The sequence below is a fragment of the Xenopus tropicalis genome, chromosome 1 (genome assembly GCF_000004195.4).
Source record: "Xenopus tropicalis strain Nigerian chromosome 1, UCB_Xtro_10.0, whole genome shotgun sequence".
NCBI lineage: Eukaryota > Metazoa > Chordata > Amphibia > Anura > Pipidae > Xenopus > Xenopus tropicalis.
Window position 1 is genome coordinate 198,607,885 of NC_030677.2, and position 23,375 is coordinate 198,631,259.

At 39.9% G+C, this 23,375-nt stretch overlaps 1 protein-coding gene across 3 annotated transcripts in view; it reads right to left on the reverse strand.

Annotated features, from left to right (window-relative positions):
* The window catches only part of spef2 (sperm flagellar 2), a 107,461-nt gene that overhangs the window by 69,042 nt on the left and 15,044 nt on the right, over window positions 1–23,375 (reverse strand). For all 3 annotated transcript variants that reach the window (XM_031894702.1, XM_031894707.1, XM_031894698.1), the window contains exons 8-11: window positions 13,633–13,821; window positions 11,801–11,988; window positions 9,833–10,001; window positions 378–597 (exon numbers count right to left, since the gene is read on the reverse strand). In XM_031894702.1, coding sequence (XP_031750562.1) covers window positions 378–597; window positions 9,833–10,001; window positions 11,801–11,988; window positions 13,633–13,821 — 766 coding nt within the window. The remainder of the gene's footprint in view (window positions 1–377; window positions 598–9,832; window positions 10,002–11,800; window positions 11,989–13,632; window positions 13,822–23,375) is intronic.

Below are 23,375 nucleotides of genomic sequence, written 5' to 3' on the forward strand. Positions count from 1 at the left end.
CAGGTCGGGGGTGAGTGAGTGTAGGACTGGCCAGACCGGGGGTGAGTGAGTGTAGGACTGGCCAGACCGGGGGTGAGTGTGTGCAGGACTGGCCAGACCGGGGGTGAGTGTGTGCAGGACTGGCCAGACCGGGGGTGAGTGTGTGCAGGACTGGCCAGAAGGGATGACTGTGACGTAGTTGGTCAGCTTGTATATATTGCAATATATGGACTGCAAACAGAGCTCTGCATCATTCTAGAAGTTAACTTAAAGGTGAACAACCCCTTTAAGACTGAGGAAGAAAAACAATAATGCATATTGTACATATTAAATTTGCAAAGTATACTGTTTTTAGAACAGAAAAAGAATATCTTGCATGAAAGATAACAAAACTATACCCTGTGCCAGATGTTTCAGGCACGTGCTCTTCCCAGAGTAAATCTTCCCAAGAACACAACCCTTGATGGGGAAGGGGGGAAACACAGGTGGCGGTGTGGGTGCCAATGGGGGGCTGACAATTTCCAACAGTCTATGAACCACATAGCCCAATATGTTGTTGTTCGGTGCAGGTGCTTTAACACTGCTGGCTTCGGGTGGGCCCCATTCCCCTGTCATGGTCTGCAATAAAGAAAAAGGGAAAAACCATAAGAATATATAAATATACATTAGATAAACTTACACCTGCATCAGTAAAAAGTGACCACATCTTGCAAATGTTTTATCCTTTTTACGAAACTACTATAGCGACGCATACACGTTATGGTTATAATAAGGAACAACCTATTTCTATCCTATTCTATCCCCCATATGTAAAAAAAGACACTAAGTTTGCCCAGGAGCAGTATCCCATAGCAACCAATAAGATGTTTGGTGACTATTAAATGCTTCCTGCTGATTGGTTGCTATGGGTTACTGCTCCTGGGCAAATTTTAGTGTCTATAATTGCAAACCCCTACATGTGCAGAGGAAGTTTTTTGAAAGGAACAAGGAATCTGAATCATCTTAATGTAACATCCATATTTCAGTGATCTGCCCCTAATGCTGTATCTCAGGTTAGAGACTGAGGTTTATATCCCTGTGGTACCGCCTTGTGACCCTGATAATCACCCCTGCTGTCCAAGCGAACCCCTGGAAGATAAATCAAAAAATTTGAATTAAAAATAATCAATTTATTTTTGCCTAGAATAACGCTTATTCGTTTCTACATGAACTTGCAAGCTTTTAGATGCTGAAGTCTTATATCTGAGCTTTTCAAATTTTTTGCACTTTTTAAATATTGAGCATTTGAGTTTTGGAGACCATAATTCAAATTTGGATGTTTTTATGCAAAAAATTTTGAATGACAGAAGAAATTCTAATGCTCCCTGGCATCCAGTACTTAGACCATGCTTTCTAACCATCTACCTTTATAACCATTTCTTCTGCAGGTTCTTGTCAATTCATATTTCATTACCACACTCGCAGTCATGGCCCTAGGCGATACTAATGAAGTATCTACTCCAAATCCAATCCAATTTTGCCATTAGATTTCCCAAGGTTTTGCACAAAGAGCTGCTCACATTTGCTAAATAAATTCCCTTATCTATAATGGGAAGAGATTTGTTGTAGTTCCAGATCCATACAGACGGATCACTCATGTAAAGATGCCAGTTGGGACCAGTCAGGAACATCTACCTTTGCCACAATTGATATAATCAGAGTGACTATACGCCAGCAGATAAGATCGTTTGTTTAAGCCAATAAAAAAGTCTAATGATATAACTGATATCATTCCTTGAACAGACACAACAGCTATTTATTCAATCAATATTAAAAACAAAATCAAAGATTGTGCCATATGCAAAAGTTTGGAAGACCTTCCATATGGTTGTATAATGCTTTAGTATGTAATGTATGTATGTATATTTTTATTTATCTCCTGACCCTTGTAACTTCTCAGAATACTGTCATTAAACTCAACAGTGAGGGAGGATCTGAAAATCTCATATAACTTATTGCAATACAGTCATAAGGAATGGTTTGCATGCATATTCCCAGGGGTGGGGAAAGCTGACCGGGCATCCTAGGCAACCTGGTGGCCGCCGCGTCTCTTCCCACCCTCTTTCACGATGACGTTATGTGAGGCAGGGCACACAGTGCCAAGTGGCAGTGGGGGGCAAGAGAGCGCAGAGTTGGGGTAGGCAGAAGAGGCAGCTGCCTAGCATCCCCCCATTGTTGCACCCTAGGCAGGTGTCTATTCTGCCTACCCCTAGTTATGGCCATTCCTATTCTGCACTTTAGATTATATTACATAGAGATGAGAAAACACCAGTGACCATGTAGAAATGGTTTCTTGGAAACCAGGTAATAAGTAGGTCAGGTTCTGTATAAGTCAGAGAAAATGAAAGGTTCTGAACTTTGAAAAGTGAAACCTCTTGGCCAAAAGTTCATTGTGACATTCTGGCAAGAAGTATCTATGTGAAACATATTTATCAGAGGGTGAAAACAGAGCTCATCATAATTTGATGAGCATTTTACAGCTTTCCATTCATTAGTAGGGGCATATTAATAAATATATATACAGGTATCGGACCCCTTATCCGGAAACCCATTATCCAGAAAGCTCCGAATTACGGAAAGCCTGTCTCCCATAGACTCCATTATAATCAAATAATTAGGATTTTTAAAATTGATTTCCTTTTTCTCTGTAATAATAAAACTGTACCTTGTACTTGATCCCAACTAAGATATAATTACCCCTTATTGGGGGCAGAACAGCCCTATTGGGTTTATTTCATGGTTAAATGATTCCCTTTTCTCTGTAATAATAAAACAGTACCTGTACTTGATCCCAACTAAGATATAATTACCCCTTATTGGGGGCAGAACAGCCCTATTGGATTTATTTCATGGTTAAATGATTCCCTTTTCTCTGTAATAATAAAACAGTACATGTACTTGATCCCAACTAAGATATAATTACCCCTTATTGGGGGCAGAACAGCCCTATTGGGTTTATTTAATGGTTAAATGATTCCCTTTTCTCTGTAATAATAAAACAGTACCTGTACTTGATCCCAACTAAGATATAATTACCCCTTATTGGGGCAGAACAGCCCTATTGAGTTTATTTCATGGTTAAATGATTCCCTTTTCTCTGTAATAATAAAACAGTACCTGTACTTGATCCCAACTAAGATATAATTAATCCTTATTGGATGCAAAACAATCCTATTAGATTTAATTAATGTTTTATTGATTTTTTAGTAGACTTAAGGTATGAAGATCCAAATTACGGAAAGACCCCTTATCCAGAATACCCTTGGTCCCGAGCATTCTGGATAATGGGTCCTATACCTGTATATTGATAAGGGGCTTACAGCTGCAAGTGTATTGTACTTGATCTTCAATGCAGTTCACATGATGCATATAAAGCAGTTCTGTGTGTCTGTGGAGGCAAATAAACTACCATCCAATAATATAGACTTGTAACCCACAAACAATAATCAGCTGTTTGCTTGGCTTTTATTTTATTAGAACTTTAAAACCTGCTGACTGACTGACAATCACACAATGTTCTTTTTTCCCAAATACACAGGCGCCTGTGGGCTGCTCCCTATAATGTTACTCCTCTCATCAGTCAACCTCCATATACTCCTAGTCTCTTTTATAAGCACACTATAATCTCTCCTTCCATCTATTTCACCTCTTTGTTTTCATACAGAAATAGGGAATCACTATGAAACAGGCCAAATGGTTTAATGCAGAAGAGCCCACTGACCACTAAGAGTCTTCCTGGCACAGGTATGGCATCCATTATCCAGAAACCCATTATCCAAAACGTTTTGAATTATGGCAAGACCATCTCTCCTAGATTTAATTTTACATTTATTTTTATCATATACTTTTTAAAAATTATTTCCTTTTTCTCTGTAATAATAAAACAGTACCTGTACTTGATCCCAACTAAGATATAATTACCCCTTATTGGGGGCAGAACAGCCCTATTGGGTTTATTTAATGGTTAAATGATTCCCTTTTCTCTGTAATAATAAAACAGTACCTGTACTTGATCCCAACTAAGATATAATTACCCCTTATTGGGGGCAGAACAGCCCTATTGGGTTTATTTAATGGTTAAATGATTCCCTTTTCTCTGTAATAATAAAACAGTACCTGTACTTGATCCCAACTAAGATATAATTACCCCTTATTGGGGCAGAACAGCCCTATTGGGTTTATTTCATGGTTAAATGATTCCCTTTTCTCTGTAATAATAAAACAGTACCTGTACTTGATCCCAACTAAGATATAATTACCCCTTATTGGGGGCAGAACAGTCCTATTGGGTTTATTTAATGGTTAAATGATTCCCTTTTCTCTGTAATAATAAAACAGTACCTGTACTTGATCCCAACTAAGATATAATTACCCCTCATTGGGGGCAGAACAGTCCTATTGGGTTTATTTCATGGTTAAATGATTCCCTTTTCTCTGTAATAATAAAACAGTACCTGTACTTGATCCCAACTAAGATATAATTACCCCTCATTGGGGCAGAACAGTCCTATTGGGTTTATTTAATGGTTAAATGATTCCCTTTTCTCTGTAATAATAAAACAGTACCTGTACTTGATCCCAACTAAGATATAATTACCCCTTATTGGGGGCAGAACAGCCCTATTGGGTTTATTTCATGGTTAAATGATTCCCTTTTCTCTGTAATAATAAAACAGTACCTGTACTTGATCCCAACTAAGATATAATTACCCCTTATTGGGGGCAGAACAGCCCTATTGGGTTTATTTCATGGTTAAATGATTCCCTTTTCTCTGTAATAATAAAACAGTACCTGTACTTGATCCCAACTAAGATATAATTACCCCTTATTGGGGGCAGAACAGCCCTATTGGGTTTATTTCATGGTTAAATGATTCCCTTTTCTCTGTAATAATAAAACAGTACCTGTACTTGATCCCAACTAAGATATAATTACCCCTTATTGGATGCAAAAACAATTCTAATGGGTTTAATAAATGTATATATTATTTTTTAGTAGACTTAAGGTATGGAGATCCAAATTACAGAAAGACCTGTTACCCAGAAAGCCCCAGGTCCCCAGCAGTAGGCATAACAGGTCCCATACCTGTATCCTGCTGGGTTATATTGAGATAACAATATTAAGAAATACCCATTTGTATTTCATTATGATGGGAGGGGGGAGTGTATAACTACCTTCATGGGTAATTGACCAGGAGACAATTAATGTGCCTGCGTGTTTTTGGGGTCTCCATGCAGACAGTGTCCTGGTTTAAATGACACTCCAGGAGGTAATTGCCCTTTAAATAATATATATATATATATATATATATATTTTAATGTAGCAATAAAGAAAGAAATACAATTTGAAACAAAGGAAGAAAGAAGCTAAAAAAGAAGTTCAGGTGACAGTCATCCTCTACCTCCAACCTACCAAAAAAACTTTATTACTTCCTGAAACAACAAAATTTACTCGCAGTGTCAGGAAGTGGGCAACGCAGCACGACTATTGTGGTAAATATTTTCCAAACAAGATTAAAAAAGCTAAAGCGCCTGTCAACTTCGCTTTATAGCTATATATACCTAGGCTTGTGTACGCATCTGTAGCTCAGTATAGCAATGCATTTATAAATATACACTCGTATAAACCCACACATTTCATGCAATTGTATCGATTTATATTGTTTTCTACTAGCAATGTTGTCCCCATCTGTAATAATGTTTTATAGGATCAATACTCTGTGCCACTACTTTTATAGGGAGAATTGTGCCTGAATTTATGGTTCCAGATCCCCTTTTTGTATTTTCTGGGCTGTTCCACCTTACCAAGGGGATTTTTCAACAGTCTCTTGACAAATACCTTTATAATTATATAAATAAAAAAATAAATGAAGTATTTTTTATTTTTATTCCATCAGGCTGAGCAGTGCCTGTGCTGTAGGGTCAAGCACTCAAGTCTTTTACAAGCAGCCTAATTTCTTAGGGCTTTATTTGTGGCCATATTAATGCATGGTTTAAAGAAACAGTAACACCAAAAAATGAAAGTGCACTGGTAATAGTTGTGTGTTTGCTTCAGAAACCCTACTATAGCTTATATAAACAAAGCTGCTGGGTAGCAAGGGAGAGTCAACATTCAAATTTAAAAAAAAGAAAAGTTACATAACAGATAACAGATAAACTGCATAGATTCCCATTATATTAAACATTGATTATCTGTTGTCTGCTATGGAACCTGTGCCTTTTTTCCTTTCTTGCAGCTTGAATGGCTGCCCCCATGGTTGCACAGCAGATTCTTTATATTAACTATAGAAGTCTTTCTGTAGCAAACACACAACCTTTACCAGTGCAGGGCAACAGTACATTATATTTTAATTACTTAATTTTACTTTATTTTTTTGGTGTTACTGTTTCTTTAAAAGATAAGCAAGTCTTTTATTTTAAAATCCCCTAAAATTACTCTGACAGCCCACAAAATAACAAAACTTTCTCCCTGCATGCAGATTTATTTTGTTTTTCTATTACAAGCAGCTAATCTGCAGCTCTTTCACTGACTTCCTTGTCTAGCATGAAGCTCTACTCCCTTTTGCTTTCCGAGCCCTACTATGCTGAACTCAAAGAGGTGCTCATTGCCTCTGCTCCAATTAAAATCAATTAGGCATGCATATAGTAGGAGAGAGAAGAAGGGCTCAGAAAGCAAAGGGGGTGGAGCTTCATGCTAGACAAGGAAGTCAGTAAAAGAGCTGCAGCTGAACTGACTGTAATAGAGAAACTAAATAAATCTGAATGCAGAGAGAAAGGTATTTTATTCTGGGGCTGTATAGTGTAATTTTAGAGATTAAAAAAAAAAAATGCTTACTTATTCTTTAAATAAATGATGCAACAGGAAGAAGACAATAGTGAGATAACCCTTCACACTGCCTCCAGGTAAAATATTTAGGTTGGTTATGTACCCCACTTATATTGCCTATCCATAAGATGGTTAAATGCATACAATCTCCACTGAAGGTAAGGTTTGGGCCTGTATTTGTATGGTTTGCCTGTGCCTATAAACTTCATATCAAGCCCTTAGGGGTGGGACAATAAACAAGTGCATAGTCAAATATGTTACCACAAAAAGCAATGATAGGGGTCCCATACAATTATGTTTAAAGTAAGAGGCAGTGCCCGTGTCCCAGGCCAGTAAAGTTTCACCCCTTGCACCAATAAGCACCACAAACTGATTATAAGGGCAATTTATTTAACAAAGGTGCAGCTGCAGTCACACAAAGTGCCGTTACGTGATAAATTCATTCAAGGTAGTTGTGCCCAAAGTTGATCAACTTCTATAGTCTATAGTTCTATATGCACTTTGGGCCACTGCCTTCTGATACGAATTTTGCACAAGTGTGCCTGAAGTTGGCGGGAGCTCCAGGGTTCCCAGCATCAATTGCTGCAGCAAACTGTTGCCTAAAGAATCGGGTGCAGACACCATTTTGACACCAAATGGCAGAAGTGATGCCAACTGGACTTAGTGCAAATGCCACTGACTGGCACACATAAAATTCTTATTTTAACACACTGGCCATAGTGATTGTGTCCAAAAATGCACCCTGCTTCTGTGCTAAGTAAATAAGCCCTAATATATTTTGGATAATCTAACCAAAATGTCAAATATTTTGAATGTAAATTGCATGCAATAACCCAACATATGCTGCAGTTTGCATACTGTAACTTATGGGAATTAAACCCCTAATATTTCAGGTCTCTATAAAAATCTATTGCATAAAATAGCTCATATGTAATACAATGCTTCAGCTAAAATGTTTTACAAATGAATATACTTTTCTAGCAGTATTGCACTGGAAAATCCTAAATAGAAAAACTGCCATTATAAATACTAAATAAAGTACTAAGTAAATATAAATGCATTTTGTTACAACAGAAAGAGAGAAAAACATTAGAAACCTCAGATAACTTTTCTCACATCTTTCCTAAGCAGAAGAACATCAGAGCAGCCATCCTTTCTTTCTCCTGACAACTTCCTCGCAAGGTCCTTGACAACTTCATGTTCAGAAAGTGACCAGCAGGTGGCGGTGTTGTAACCAAATGCATTCATATTAACAGCACTTTAACTCTTAATATTTTGTAACTAAAAAAAATAAATAATGAAAGCAAAAAGTGCTAAGAATAGCACTCTCATCAATTTTACATCAAATTACTTTAAAGGTTTACTTATCCTTCAAGTCATGGATCTTCAATTACAGAGTATTCAGAGGCCTGCACAGTAGCCAAGTACTGAAGGCAGGAAATGTTTAAATAGATTGGTGCCAGAGTATTCTACAATATTGTGTGCCTCATTATTTGTCTAACTCGGTGTTTCACGCTTTATTGTACAGATCTTACTAATCCATTCTGTATTGGGGGACTGGGTAATTACCTGTGTAACAAGAGCAAGCTGAGCTGTCCGTACAGGGGGCCTAGACAAATTGGTGGTTCTATCTAATGAGTTTATTGCGATTAACCTGTGTCTGGTGCTTTCCTGCAGCAGTGAGTACACTAGGGATGCACCAATTCCAGGATTCAGCCAAGATTCATCCTTTTTTCAGCAGGATTTGGATTCGCCTGAATCCACGCTCCTGGCCGAAATGAATCCTTAAAACAGTGATCCCCAACCAGTGGTTTGTGAGCAACATGTTGCTCCTCAACCCCTTGAATGTTGCTCCCAGGGGCCCATTTTTGGTGCTCGTTTTTGAATTTCTGGCTTGGAGGCAAATTTTAGTTGCATAAAACCCAGTGTAAATCGGTTTGGTGTTCGCCATAATACTGTACTGATCCCTAGAGTACGCACTTATTGAAAGGAACAGCCTGTGCTTCTTTATGTGGCTCCTTGACAACACTCATCTGTACGAGCCTCAAGGGACCTAGAGCCAGTTTGAGATTATACAACTACAGGTATGGGACCTATTATCCAGAATGCTCAGGACCTGGGGTTTTCCGGATAAGGGATCTTTCCGTGGTTTGGATCTCCATTACTTAAATCTGCTAAAAATCATTAAATAAACCCAATAGGATTGTTTTGCCACCAATAAGCATTAATTATATCTTAGTTGGGATCAAGTACAGGTACTGTTTTATTATTACAGAGAAAAGGGAATCATTTAACCATTAAATAAACCCAATAGGGCTGTTCTGCCCCAATAAGGGGTAATTATATCTTAGTTGGGATCAAGTACAGGTACTGTTTTATTATTACAGAGAAAATGGAATCATTTAACCATTAAATAAACCCAATAGGGCTGTTCTGCCCCCAATAAGGGGTAATTATATCTTAGTTGAGATCAAGTACAGGTACTGTTTTATTATTACAGAGAAAAGGGAAATCATTTTTAAAAATTAGAATTATTTCTATGGGAGATGCCCGTTCCGTAATTCGGAACTTTCTGAATAACAGGTTTCCAGATCCAGATAAGGGATCCCATACCTGTACTAACTCTACTACTAAAACCTAAAGCAGTGGTTCTTTACCCTTTGTCTTAGGTATCCCAAGTAATGTTGCAGATTTAGCAGATATAGCCTAACAACAGGTTTAAAGTTCAACTTTTTTGTTTTGTAATAATCTCTATGTTTAATTGTACGTAAAAAAATTCACATTATTTAGGGAAATCGTGGAAACCCAACCCTAAACAACATGGGGACCCATTTTTGGTTATGGCTGAGGATCCCTGATCTAACGACACACCACACAAAATTAAATCAACATAGCAGTCAAAAAATTGATAATGGAACACCTTTTATTTTGACAGTTGAAAACATGGAAGCGGCAGTCACATCACTCAGTTACAACCGTCAGGGGTACCTTGTATTCTTCATAATCCTTCTCATCTAACAGACTCTGCTTTTCTGTTTCTTGCAGCTGCTCTGCAGTTGGGTCGGAAGGGAGGGCATCTATAGGTGCTTTGTCGTAAAGCGGGTAACCAGCGAAGAATAGTTCTTTCCACTCCCGCATCAATTTAACAGGTATAAGTCTAAAGTAAGAGTGGGAAATAAATACAATTTTAGCAATATATCAAAAAAGATGAAAGACCTGAAAGACACTATTCATACTTTAAAAGGATTGTGACACGCTCCATGTTTTAACAGGAATGTGTCACTATGCCACCCATAGCTCTCCCCTTATTGTGTTGGGCTCCGGTACAGCTTTAAGTTGAAGAGCCATGTGAGTGACAGTACACTTGGGGGTGGAACAACGTTCTGATAGGCTGGAAATGTATACAGTGCCCCAGCCTATGAGAGCATTATCCTGCTCCCATTGCCAGTGCCATTTACCAGTTAGTGATGTTCTAATTTATTAAATCCCAAACACAGAGCAATGGGATATTCCATGACAACAGAAATCAGGCTCCAATTGGTAGTACAGACAATACTTAGGCTATACTATATCACAGGTTAAGTTAAGTTGAATTATACAGATGGGGCCTGCAGGAGTGATCCGAGTGGTTGCAGAGGTGCAACCATTGGTCCATGTCAGCTGTCTCTCTCAGGAAAAGAATAATGTAAAGATGTACTGAGGCTATCATTTGTAGTTTATTATGCTGCAAGATATACTGATGCTATCATTTGCAGTTTATTATGCTGTAAAATGTACTGAGGCTATCATTTGTAATGTATTATGCTGCAAGATATACTGAGGCTATCATTTGTAATGTATTATGCTGCAAGATATACTGAGGCTATCATTTGTAATGTATTATGCTGCAAGATATACTGAGGCTATCATTTGCAGTTTATTATGCTGTCTGCAATACTCTGCTCTATATGACAATAAAAGGGCACCTATTGGGGAAAAATGTATCTCCCACTGGAGGTGAGGGCTAATAGAGCCCATACTCTGGTTGGGAGAAATAATACTTGCCAAAATTTTTTGCTCAAAATAATATTGTTTTCCCCGACTGGACTGTGGGCTCACCAGCATCTCTTGTGGGGGAAATAAGCCCTTTAAGCTCCAGGTTCGGTGCCGTCCTGTCCTTGAGTTTTCAGATAGACACAGTCTGTTTCTTATGTTATTAGTCTGACTACAGGTGCTCTGAGTTTCCCATCAGCTTTCCTATTTAATCCCTAGGTCTGAGCTCATTCCCTCCCTCTTGTAGATCAAGGCAGCTTGTTTCAGCTGGTCTGATTCCTGAATACACTATAATCTGGTTCCCAATGTGCCCTGGTTCTCTGTGTTGATTCCTGGTTTTTGATCCTGGCCTGTTCTTGGTTATGAGTTATTTGGTGGTTTATTCCCTGCCCGTCTCACTAAGCCTAGTTCTGTCCTTATCGACACCTTCTCCAGGTTTCTGCTTGACTTCCTCGCTTGACCCAGTGGGAGTTTCTAGATTCTTGTGCAGTAAGACCTGGCAGCTCCCAAATAGTTGAGGGCCAGGCCCAAAGCCAAAGTTGGTTTTTACAGGCAGAAGAGCACACCTTGACCAGAATCTAGTTACTCCCCTGGGGTTTGGTTTTTCTTATGTTACAGGAATTTCAAATTGAAGCCTACTGAACACATGAGAGAAATACCAGCAACAATAATTAGTATTGTAACAATAATAATAATGCCTCACAAGTGACCCCAGCAATCATTACCATAAGTACTAGTCTGGGTTTAGCCCTACCTTAATATTTTAAACATAAATATAGGGGTGCCATCATCCAGTATTTGGCAGTATTGTTACTGTACCTCATAATCAGTCTAATTCTCATTGTTGTGTTTCCAACATGAAGATGGTTGCAGTTACAGTGAATGGCATTATATCTGTGTATCTTTGTTACCCGGGGGCATTACCTGTTTGTTAGCTCTCTGTATTCCCCTGTTTTAATAACAAAGTCTAAAATCTGATTCATGATTTCCTGGCACAGGTTATAGTGCTTTTTATAGCGAGCCTCTGCACGCTCCGCTGCTATCTGGTCATGGAGCTCCTGCACTTTGCGTATTTCTTCTTTGTGGTCGAGCATCGCTTGTTTCTGCAACGCCTTTTAATAAAAGAAAATAAAACACATCAGAGAACTCTTAAAAGCAGTGGTGCTATTTACTGTTGTGCAGACCATAACCATTCTGCATATGGTTTCAAGTCCCTGAGGCTGTGGATTCATTAGCAAGGTCAAAACCAGTAGAGAACTAACCACATAATGACAGTGTGTGACAGTGTGTGGCAAGGCATTATATATCTATTTTATCTGCCATATAAATTTGTGCCTACTACAGCTTCAGTGTCAGCCCCATGGCTACATAGTAGCTTATTTATATAAAACTATATATCATTCCCACCAGTCCCTGCCCTAGAGGAGCTTACAATCTAAGTCTCCTATCACATTCACACACACATTGTGGTCAATTTAACTAGTTAACCCACCTGTATGTTTTTGTAGCGCTTGAGGAAACAGCAGTACCTGGTGGGAACCCACTCAAGCATGGGGAGAACATACAAACTTCCTGCAGATAGCACCCAAGCTGCCTTGAACTCAAGACCCCAGCAATGCAAGGCAGACGGAGCCACCATGTTGCCCTCTACTTAATCACATCAGCACTGCAGAATTTGCTTCATAAATATGCATTAATAATAACAGTTCAGTTACTCTCGTAAAACACTGTGTAAAATACAAAATGTTTTCAATATAGTTATTTAAGCAAAAATGTAACCTCTAAAGGCTGGAGTGGGCAGATGTCTAACATAATGGCCAGAATAATACTTCCTCTGCTTTACAGCTCTCTAAGCTGTTAGCAGTCAGTAACCAATCAGTGACTTGAGGTTGGGGGGGCATATGGGACATTACTGCTCAGTTAGTTTGCATTACTAACTGAACAGTTATGTCCCATGTGCCCCCACCCCCCTAAAGTCACTGACTAACTAAGAGGTTAGGGAGCTGAAAGCAGGAAGTAGTGTTCTGGCCATTATGTTAGACTATAAAGGCTGGAGTGAGTAAAAATGAAACTGGGTAAAATAGACAGACTATAAATAAAAAATATTTGTAATATAGTTACAAAAATGTAATCTATAAAGGCTGGATTACTCCAGCCTTTATAGATTACATTTTTGTAACTATATTACAAATATTTTTTATTTATAGTCTGTCTATTTTACCCAGTTTCATTTTTACTCACTCCAGCCTTTATAGATTACATTTTTGTAACTATATTACAAATATTTTTTATTTATAGTCTGTCTATTTTACCCAGTTTCATTTTTACATTGAACTGTTCCTTTAACACCACACAAAGCACAGCTTCCAGAAGGTATTTAATGACTCACCCCAAGCAGAGTGCTGTTCACCCTACCGTCTCTAACATATTGAAAAACATTGTACAGCTCCTCCTCCTACAGCCCCCTAGGACGATCCTTAGTTATATGCTGTATCCCTGTCTGGGCTTTGCCATGGGATCACAACCCCACGAGTGGGCTATGGGCTGTTCGCCAAGCCCCCTACTGCGTACTAGAACGTGTAAGGCCAGCCTCCCCGAAACAATGAAAGCTTAGTCATATGGCACCCTAATAAATAAAGTTGCCAAGTTGGACTTCCAGTTTATGAAAGCAAATAGGCATTATTAAACAGGGCACTTTTTTTTGGACACACTAATGTACTTTAAGCTATTTATGCAAAAAAAACAATATACTGTACCGCTTCTCTGTCAAGAGCTTCTTGGAACTCCCTCTCGCGCCTCTCCTGATATTGCTTCTCCCGGAACATTCGGTTCTGTTGCATAACTTCCTTTTCATGGCGCGCGTGCATAAGCTGAACTGCAATTCTCCGCTCTTGCTGGGACTGTCTCATTAATCGGTTTATCAGTTGTTCCTCCCGGAAAGCTTCCTGGAAGCAAAGTGCATTGTTACTAAAGGGGTTGTTCACCTTTAAGTTAACTTTTAGTATGATGTAGAGAGTGATATTCTTAGACAATTTGCAATTGGTATTTGTTTTTTATTATTTGTGGGGTTTTTTTCACTTCTTGTTCAGCAGTTCTCCAGTCTTGAATTTCAGCAGCTATTTGGTTGCTAGTAGCATCTCACAGCATAGGCAGCATTTACAAGGAATAGTCACGATAACCCTTTAGCTGCAGGGCACAATGGGTAACTCCCAGCTTTCAGGTATATGCTGCCAGTGGAACCTGGGTGATTACTATCTAACCCTAGGTCTGTACACTGGTAACCCTACTCTGGGCAGTATTATACCCGGGATTATAATCCCACTACAATTCCTGGTCAGAGCCAAAATGCTGTTTACTAAATAGCCCTGCCTGTCTGTCACACCTAGGGGCACATTTACTAACCCACGAACGGGCCGAATGCGTCCGATTGCGTTTTTTTCGTAATGATCGGTAATTTTGCGATTTTTTCGTATCTTTTGCGATTTTTTCGTATCTTTTGCGATTTTTTCGGCGTCTTTACGATTTTTGCGTAAAAACGCGAGTTTTTCGTAGCCATTACGAAAGTTGCGCAAAGTCGCGATTTTTTCGTAGCGTTAAAACTTGCGCCTTTTAAGTATTAACGCTACGAAAAAATCGTGACTTTGCGCAACTTTCGTAATGGCTACGAAAAACTCGCGTTTTTACGCAAAAATCGTAAAGACGCCGAAATAATCGCAAAAAATACGAAAAAATCGCAAAATTACCGAAAAAGTCACAAAATGTTCGTTTCCAATCGGAATTTTTCCAATTCGGATTCGAACTCGTGTCTTAGTAAATCAGCCCCCTAGTGTGACCTATAACTGGAGCTGCCTATTCTTTCTAAACCTACCAGTACCTCTCTGCCTGCTTACTCAGGCAGAGACTTCACAAAAATGGCCTCTGGCCTCATGGCTCTCAGCCTTTTATACCACCTTATGCCACCTTATGGCCAAACTGTGGAACTGCATGAAAGGTCATGCTATGACCCAGGAACAAGGGACTTACTTGCCATTACATTGAGGACCCTTCATAGCTATCCAAATACTAGGAGACCCAGAGTTAGAAAAGGTACAATTTACCAGTTTCCTACACTTATTAGTTACAATTGTATCTCAGTGCAGGTGTAGCTTTTTGAGTTTCTGGGCTCTGCCAAAATCTACTTTTTTAATTAAGTTTGAAAAACATTGTATCTTTTTTAGTGGTCAGTGCAGGCGATCAAAGGGAAATGAGGGACTTTTCAGAAAAAATCTGGGACTGTGGGCTGAGCTGTTAAAATTGGGACTATTAGACTTTTATGGAAACCTCCAGTTACCAGCACCAAGGAGTTATATTAGCACTAAGAGCAGAATGTTGAAGTGTATTTTTTTGCAGAAGGCCAGAGGGATTCCTTCATGCTTCCTGCTTTGGGTTCTATTTTACTTAAAGGAACAGTAACACAAAAAAATGAAAGTGTTGTACCCTGCACTGGTACAACTGGGGTATTTGCTTTAGAAACTCTACTACAGTTCATATAAATAAGCTGCTGTGTAGCCATGGGGGTAACCATTCAACTGGGGAAAAGGAGAAAAGACACAGGTTGCATAACAGATAAGCTATGTGGAATACAATGGTGTCCTAAAGAGCTTAGCCGTTATCTGCATCCGTAATTGCCCCTACTGCTACACAACAGCTTGTTTAAATAAACTATAGTAGTGTAACTGAAGCAAACACACCCATGTCACCGGTGCAGAGCAACAGTACGTTATATTTTAATACTTTTAAACCACTTTCATTTTTTGGTGATACTGATCCAAATGTAACCCAGTCACAAGCACAAACACACAATGAACCGAGGGCTAGTTTCACAATTAGTCATTTGTTATTTTGCTTATTATTTTTTTCCGAGAGATGTTCTGCCTCCCTGACTCCTACAGTACAACGGCGGTTATTTATTATTAAGTCATTTGGGCCCCTCGTTGCAGACAAATACAAATGGGCCTAACAATTCTTTAGTTGCAGAAAATTGGAAATTGGCCTGGGACCCCTTTTTCCACCTTTTGGGCCTTCCCTGGGTGGCCTGCCCAATACCTTGGGAATCAGAGCCCTAAATCATACCTCCCAACATTTCATTAAGAGAAAGAGGGACAAAAATATGTGGCACAGGTAGTGCAGCGAAATTTTTTTGGCCACGCCTGCTTTGTGACCATGCCCCCACATGCCACACCCACTTTACATGCCCCAGATGTGCCAGTATAATCGCTAAATAAAAAGAATAAAGGACATATTAACTTCAAAGGTGCCAGTATGACTACATTAAATTGATAAAGGGCATATTAACCCCAGACATCCCAGTAAAATTACTAAATTAAACTGATAAAGGGCATATCGGCTTCAGACATGCCAAAGTTATAAACAGGGCCAATTCCAGTGGTACATAAACTATGTTATTTCCTTCTATTCTTAATCAGTTGAAAGCGAAACAGTATTAATGTACCACTAGAATTTCTAGCCATATTAACAAGGCCTAAGGTTCCCAAACTTATAAGGGCCCTTTTTAAATGTCTGCTATATTTTGTGAACGGATCAGGGATACCTCTGTCTTCTCCTGCATGCTGTGCTCTGCCAGAGATTCCCAGGAGTGAGAGATATATGTTAGGGGTGGAAAGGTGAAACTGTCCAGCACACAAATAAAGGCAACAGCTTCTTCTGCCTGATAAAAGACAGAGCGCACCCTCAGCCCCTGACCCGGTGAGCAGAAGCAGGGAGAGAGATGCTGCCAATGTCGATAGTTGACCCTTGCCTGTCACAAATGCTCCTCCCAGGACAATTAAACATCAAGGTGAGCTTGAGGTAGCAGGGGAGATTCAAGGGTTAAGGGGGCGGGCTATATTACGGAGCAGAGCAGGCACAGCAATCAATTAAATGGCAATGCTGAGAAGCGGGACATCTAACAATGAATTCGGGACAGCGGGCAGTGCCATAAATATCGGGACTGTCCAGCTGAAAGCGGGACGGTTGGGAGGTATGCCTTAAATCAATCAGGAAAGTTGTAACTGACTACAAAACACAAGACCAGTTACACCTAAAAGTAGAAATAGGAGACATTTATATAGGGGATTCTTTATCCATGATTTATATAGCGCTGACACATGTATGGAGGGCCTTACAGAGATTGCGCAGCATTCCCATCAGCCCCCCCCCAGTGAGCTCACAATCTGCATTCATATTCACACACAAACGGTTCCATCATTATCCAATTAAAGAAAAGTTCACTTACAATTAACCATTGGAATGTTATAGGATGTCCTATTCTTTTTGCATTGTTTCAACTGGTCTTCCTTCTTTATAGTTTTTGAATTATTTGCCTTCCTGCACTGTGAGGCTACAATTTTAATGGTATTGTTACTCTGTATTACTTATTTTTCTACTCAGGTCTCCTATTCACCATTCGGTCTCTAATTCATACCACTGCCTGGTTGCTAGGGTAATTTAAAACAAAGCAACCAGGTAACTGCCAAGATTCTAAAACTGGAGAGCTGATACTAAAAGTTAATACCTGATCTATTCATAACAAAGGGCTACTCACTTCTAAAACAGCAGGATGCAAACTGCAAAACCCAAATGGCTTGTCTTTTAGTTGTGATTGTACATCAGACTGCCACATGTTGTTTTTCTCTGTGTCTTATAATAAAACTGTAATAAAACGATATAATAAAACTATATATGGAAAGTTATCCCTTTAGTAGTTCAGCTCCCCAAGCATTGTTGTGCTATTGAATACTGCCATCTAGTGGTGATGGAAATAAAATGTACTGTTCTTTCACTGCAATTCTCTGTATTGTGAGTATTGGGGAAAACAGGGCAATGACAGAGGGCCCACTCAACAATTACATGTAGATAGTGCTTAATAGGTGACATATAGACCTAAAGTGGAAATAAGGGAACTCAAAGGGAAATTACTAAATCATAATCAAGATTTTTTTTTCCAGGACTGTAACATGGCAGTGGGCACAGGTCTCATGTAGAGGAGAGTGTAACAGAGAATGAGAGTAGAAAAGCAATAGCAACAGAGAATAAAAACAGACGTTTGGGACTGAATCTGGAAAATGCTGATGGGATAGAGGGGTAAAGCCTTCTGAAAGTGGGTTAATAAAGGGGGACATGTGTTGGGTGCTGTGACGGACCCCAATATATGAACTGGGGTAAACCTTACAGTAGGTGGACAACTGGTGGGGGAAAGGCTACATGTACTGTATGTGGTGGGGGAGGGGGCTGCAGCAAAGTTTTAAAAAACAAAAAAGTATTATTAAATATACAGATATCGGACCCCTTATCCGGAAACCCATTATCCAGAAAGTTCTGAATTATGGAAAGTTCATCTCCCATAGACTCCATTTTAATCAAATAATTCACATTTTTAAAAAAGATTTCCCTTTTCTCTGTAATAATAAAACAGTACCTGTACTTGATCCCAATTAAGATATAATTACCCCTTATTGGGGGCAGAACAGCCCTATTGGGTTTATTTCATGGTTAAATGATTCCCTTTTCTCTGTAATAATAAAACAGTACCTGTACTTGATCCCAACTAAGATATAATTACCCCTTATTGGGGGCAGAACAGCCCTATTGGGTTCATTTCATGGTTAAATGATTCCCTTTTCTCTGTAATAATAAAATAGTACCTGTACTTGATCCCAACTAAGATATAATTACCCCTTATTGGGGCAGAACAGCCCTATTGGGTTTATTTAATGGTTAAATGATTCCCTTTTCTCTGTAATAATAAAACAGTACCTGTACTTGATCCCAACTAAGATATAATTACCCCTTATTGGGGGCAGAACAGCCCTATTGGGTTTATTTAATGGTTAAATGATTCCCTTTTCTCTGTAATAATAAAACAGTACCTGTACTTGATCCCAACTAAGATATAATTAATCCTTATTGGAGTCAAAACAATCCTATTGGGTTTAATTACTGTTTAAATAATTTTTTTAGCAGACTTAAGGTAGGAGATCCGAATTTCAGAAAGGCCCCTTATCCGGATAACCTGAGGTCCCGATCATTCTGGAAAAAGGGTCCCATACCTGTACAAATATTTGAAACAATCCAAAATACTTTTCTGAATGAATAGTTTAGTGATGATTCATTTACTTGGTACAGGGGAAGGGGGGCTCACCCAGATATTTGCTCAGGGCTCCCTGCAGCCTATGTACAGCTACTGTTCTATTCCCCCTAGGACAGGGGCCCTGTGGAGTTGCCCCTCTTTGAGTCTCCCTAAAGGTAGTACGGAAATAATAACTCATGTTTTTAGTAGGCAAAATAATACTTTTGGGAACCGCCAAGTCAAGGGCGGTCGGTGAAATGTGATTCTCTCAATAAAAAATACTCTAGTTTTTACTGTCTAATATAGGATTCTGGGATTGTAGGGCAATTTTAGTTTATATATTTGAATTATAAAAATGTATGTGGCTACTAATAATTCTAACATAAGGGGATCATATAACAAGCTCTCTGCTTTATTTACCAGTAGGTCCTTCCAACGGAAACGAGAGCACCCACTCCGTTTAGAAGAAGGGAGGTTCCATTTAAATATTCGGAAAGGATTTGTTACTGTGAGAGCTGTGAAGTTGTGTAATTCCCTCCCCGAATCAGTCGTGCTGGCTGATACATTATATAGCTTTAAGAAGGGGCTGGATGGATTCTTAGCAAGTGAGGGAATACAGGGTTATGGGAGATAGCTCTCAGTACAAGTGAGGGAATACAGGGGTAGGGGAGATAGCTCTCAGTACAAGTGAGGGAATACAGGGGTAGGGGAGATAGCTCTCAGTACAAGTGAGGGAATACAGGGGTAGGGGAGATAGCTCTCAGTACAAGTGAGGGAATACAGGGGTAGGGGAGATAGCTCTCAGTACAAGTGAGGGAATACAGGGGTAGGGGAGATAGCTCTCAGTACAAGTGAGGGAATACAGGGTTATGGGAGATAGCTCTCAGTACAAGTGAGGGAATACAGGGTTATGGGAGATAGTTCTCAGTACAAGTGAGGGAATACAGGGGTATGGGAGATAGCTCTCAGTACAAGTGAGGGAATACAGGGGTAGGGGAGATAGCTCTCAATACAAGTGAGGGAATACAGGGTTATGGGAGATAGCTCTCAGTACAAGTGAGGGAATACAGGGGTATGGGAGATAGCTCTCAGTACAAGTGAGGGAATACAGGGGTAGGGGAGATAGCTCTCAATACAAGTGAGGGAATACAGGGTTATGGGAGATAGCTCTCAGTACAAGTGAGGGAATACAGGGGTATGGGAGATAGCTCTCAGTACAAGTGAGGGAATACAGGGGTAGGGGAGATAGCTCTCAGTACAAGTGAGGGAATACAGGGGTAGGGGAGATAGCTCTTAGTACAAGTGAGGGAATACAGGGGTAGGGGAGATAGCTCTCAGTACAAGTGAGGGAATACAGGGGTATGGGAGATAGCTCTCAGTACAAGTGAGGGAATACAGGGGTAGGGGAGATAGCTCTCAGTACAAGTGAGGGAATACAGGGGTAGGGGAGATAGCTCTCAGTACAAGTGAGGGAATACAGGGGTAGGGGAGATAGCTCTCAGTACAAGTGAAGGAATACAGGGGTAGGGGGATAGCTCTCAGTACAAGTGAGGGAATACAGGGGTAGGGGAGAAAGCTCTCAGTACAAGTGAGGGAATACAGGGGTAGGGGGGATAGCTCTCACTACAAGTGAGGGAATACAGGGGTAGGGGGGATAGCTCTCAGTACAAGTGAGGGAATACAGGGGTATGGGAGATAGCTCTCAGTACAAGTGAGGGAATACAGGGGTAGGGGAGATAGCTCTCAGTACAAGTGAGGGAATACAGGGGTATGGGAGATAGCTCTCAGTACAAGTGAGGGAATACAGGGGTAGGGGAGATAGCTCTCAGTACAAGTGAGGGAATACAGGGGTAGGGGAGATAGCTCTCAGTACAAGTGAGGGAATACAGGGGTAGGGGAGAAAGCTCTCAGTACAAGTGAGGGAATACAGGGGTATGGGAGATAGCTCTCAGTACAAGTGAGGGAATACAGGGGTAGGGGAGATAGCTCTCAGTACAAGTGAGGGAATACAGGGGTATGGGAGATAGCTCTCAGTACAAGTGAGGGAATACAGGGGTAGGGGGGATAGCTCTCAGTACAAGTGAGGGAATACAGGGGTAGGGGGGATAGCTCTCAGTACAAGTGAGGGAATACAGGGGTAGGGGAGATAGCTCTCAGTACAAGTGAGGGAATACAGGGGTAGGGGAGATAGCTCTCAGTACAAGTGAGGGAATACAGGGGTAGGGGGGATAGCTCTCAGTACAAGTGAGGGAATACAGGGGTATGGGAGATAGCTCTCAGTACAAGTGAGGGAATACAGGGTTATGGGAGATAGCTCTTAGTACAAGTTGATCCAGGGACTGGTCCGATTGCCATCTTGGAGTCAGGAAGGAATTTTTTCCCCTCTCCAGCAAATTAGAGAGGCTTCAGATGGGGTTTTTGCCTTCCTCTGGATCAACTAGCAGTTAGGCAGGATATATATAGGCATTATGGTTGAACGTGATGGACGTATGTCTTTTTTCAACCTAACTTACTATGTTACTATGTAACACAATACCCTGACAATTGTGATAATCTGCACTGAGCAAACCTCTAGCTCAGACACAGCCTCCTAATGAATTGCGTCCGAATCAAAAGTAATTACTTCTCCCGAGTGCAAAATTAGTCACAGTGACTGAGGTCAGTGCCGTGGAAAAAGGATTGGCTGTTGGGCATTGGGGAAAACATGGCAATGACAGAGGGTAGGACTGTGTATTCGGTGCCAGACGTCTGCATCTATGTACGCAAGCAGCGCTGCGGGGAATTGCTGTACGTGTTCTCACCTTCAGCAGCCCAATAGTGCGTATTACTGTGTTCCATGGTTATAGAGTGCGCAGCGGAACATAAAGAATTAGTTCTGTGACATGGTATTTACTGTAATGCACAAGGGATACCAGGGTTCAATTATTGTATCTGTCAGGTCACTTCATCTAATGGTGCCTCAGGCACCCAACATTGATCCATAATGTTAAAATGACAAAGTGATTGTTTCTAAGTGGCGGCATGTCTGTCACTGCCACGTCTGCTCTGTGATACACATAAGTAACTATGGGAAGCAGTGATAGGTGGATAGATGCATTTGAAAGGGGCTGCTCACCTTTAAATTAACTTTTAGGGGCACATTTACCAAGCAATTTTGAGAAAAAATTGAAGTTTCAAGGGGAAGTTAATGCCCTCAATGTTTTTGTTTCACCCAGTTTTAAGGGGAAGTTTACCCCCTCAATGTTTTCTATTTTAACCATTTTCAAGGGGAAGCTAATCCCTTCATTGTTTTCTATTTCACACATTTTCAAGGGAAGTTAATCCTCTCACTGTTTTCTATTTCAGACATTTTCAAGGGGAAGCTAATCCCTTCATTGTTTTCTATTTCACACATTTTCAAGGGAAATTAATCCTCTCACTGTTTTCTATTTCAGACATTTTCAAGGGGAAGCTAATCCCTTCATTGTTTTCTATTTCACACATTTTCAAGGGAAGATAATCCCATCATTGTTTTCTATTTCACCCAGTTTCAAGTGAAACTTAAACACATTATTGTTTTCCAAAAATAAGTGGAAATGCACCTAAAATGGCTACTGGAGCAATTCCTGTTTGGGAAATATAAAACGAATGCCTGTTTAAACTCGAATTGTTTGAGTTTTAACGATACTTCAACTTGAAAAATGTGGGATTTTCGAATGTAAACTCAAAACTTTCATACAAACGATTCAAGCATTATTGAGACATTTTATAAATCGCATTTAATTCAAATTAATACCATGTCGAGTTTATACGACTTTCAGAAAAAGACAAACTTTAGTAAATCAGCCCCTTAGTATGATGTAGACATTGATATTGTGAGGCAGTTTGCAATTGGTTTTCATTTTTTATTATTTGTGGATTTTCAGTTGTGAAGCTATTTGTTTAGCAGCTCTCAAGTTTGGAATTTCAGCAGCTATCTGGTTGCTAAGGTCTTGTTCATCTTAGCAACCAGGTAGTAGTTTGAATAAGAGACTGGAATATGGGTAGGAGGGGGACTAAATAGAAAGATAAGTAATAAAAGGTAACAATAATAATAAAACTGTAAGGTCACAGAGCAATAGTTTTTTAGCTATCAGGGTCAGTAACTACCATTTAAAAGCTGAAGAGAAAGGCACATAATTCAAAAACTATACAAAAATAAATCATAAAGACCAATTGCAAAGTTGCTAGTAACATGACATTATATAGCATACAAAAGTTAACTTAAATATAGTTTGGGGTTGACTGCATTGGCGTGTTGATGCAGTCCTTGTCGATGGGTTCCTGTAGGCCTGCAGTATGTGGCGATTGTTGGTCCCCAGGCCTAGGAATGGTTGAGCATTATTTGGCCCCCCATATAATGGCAATACAACA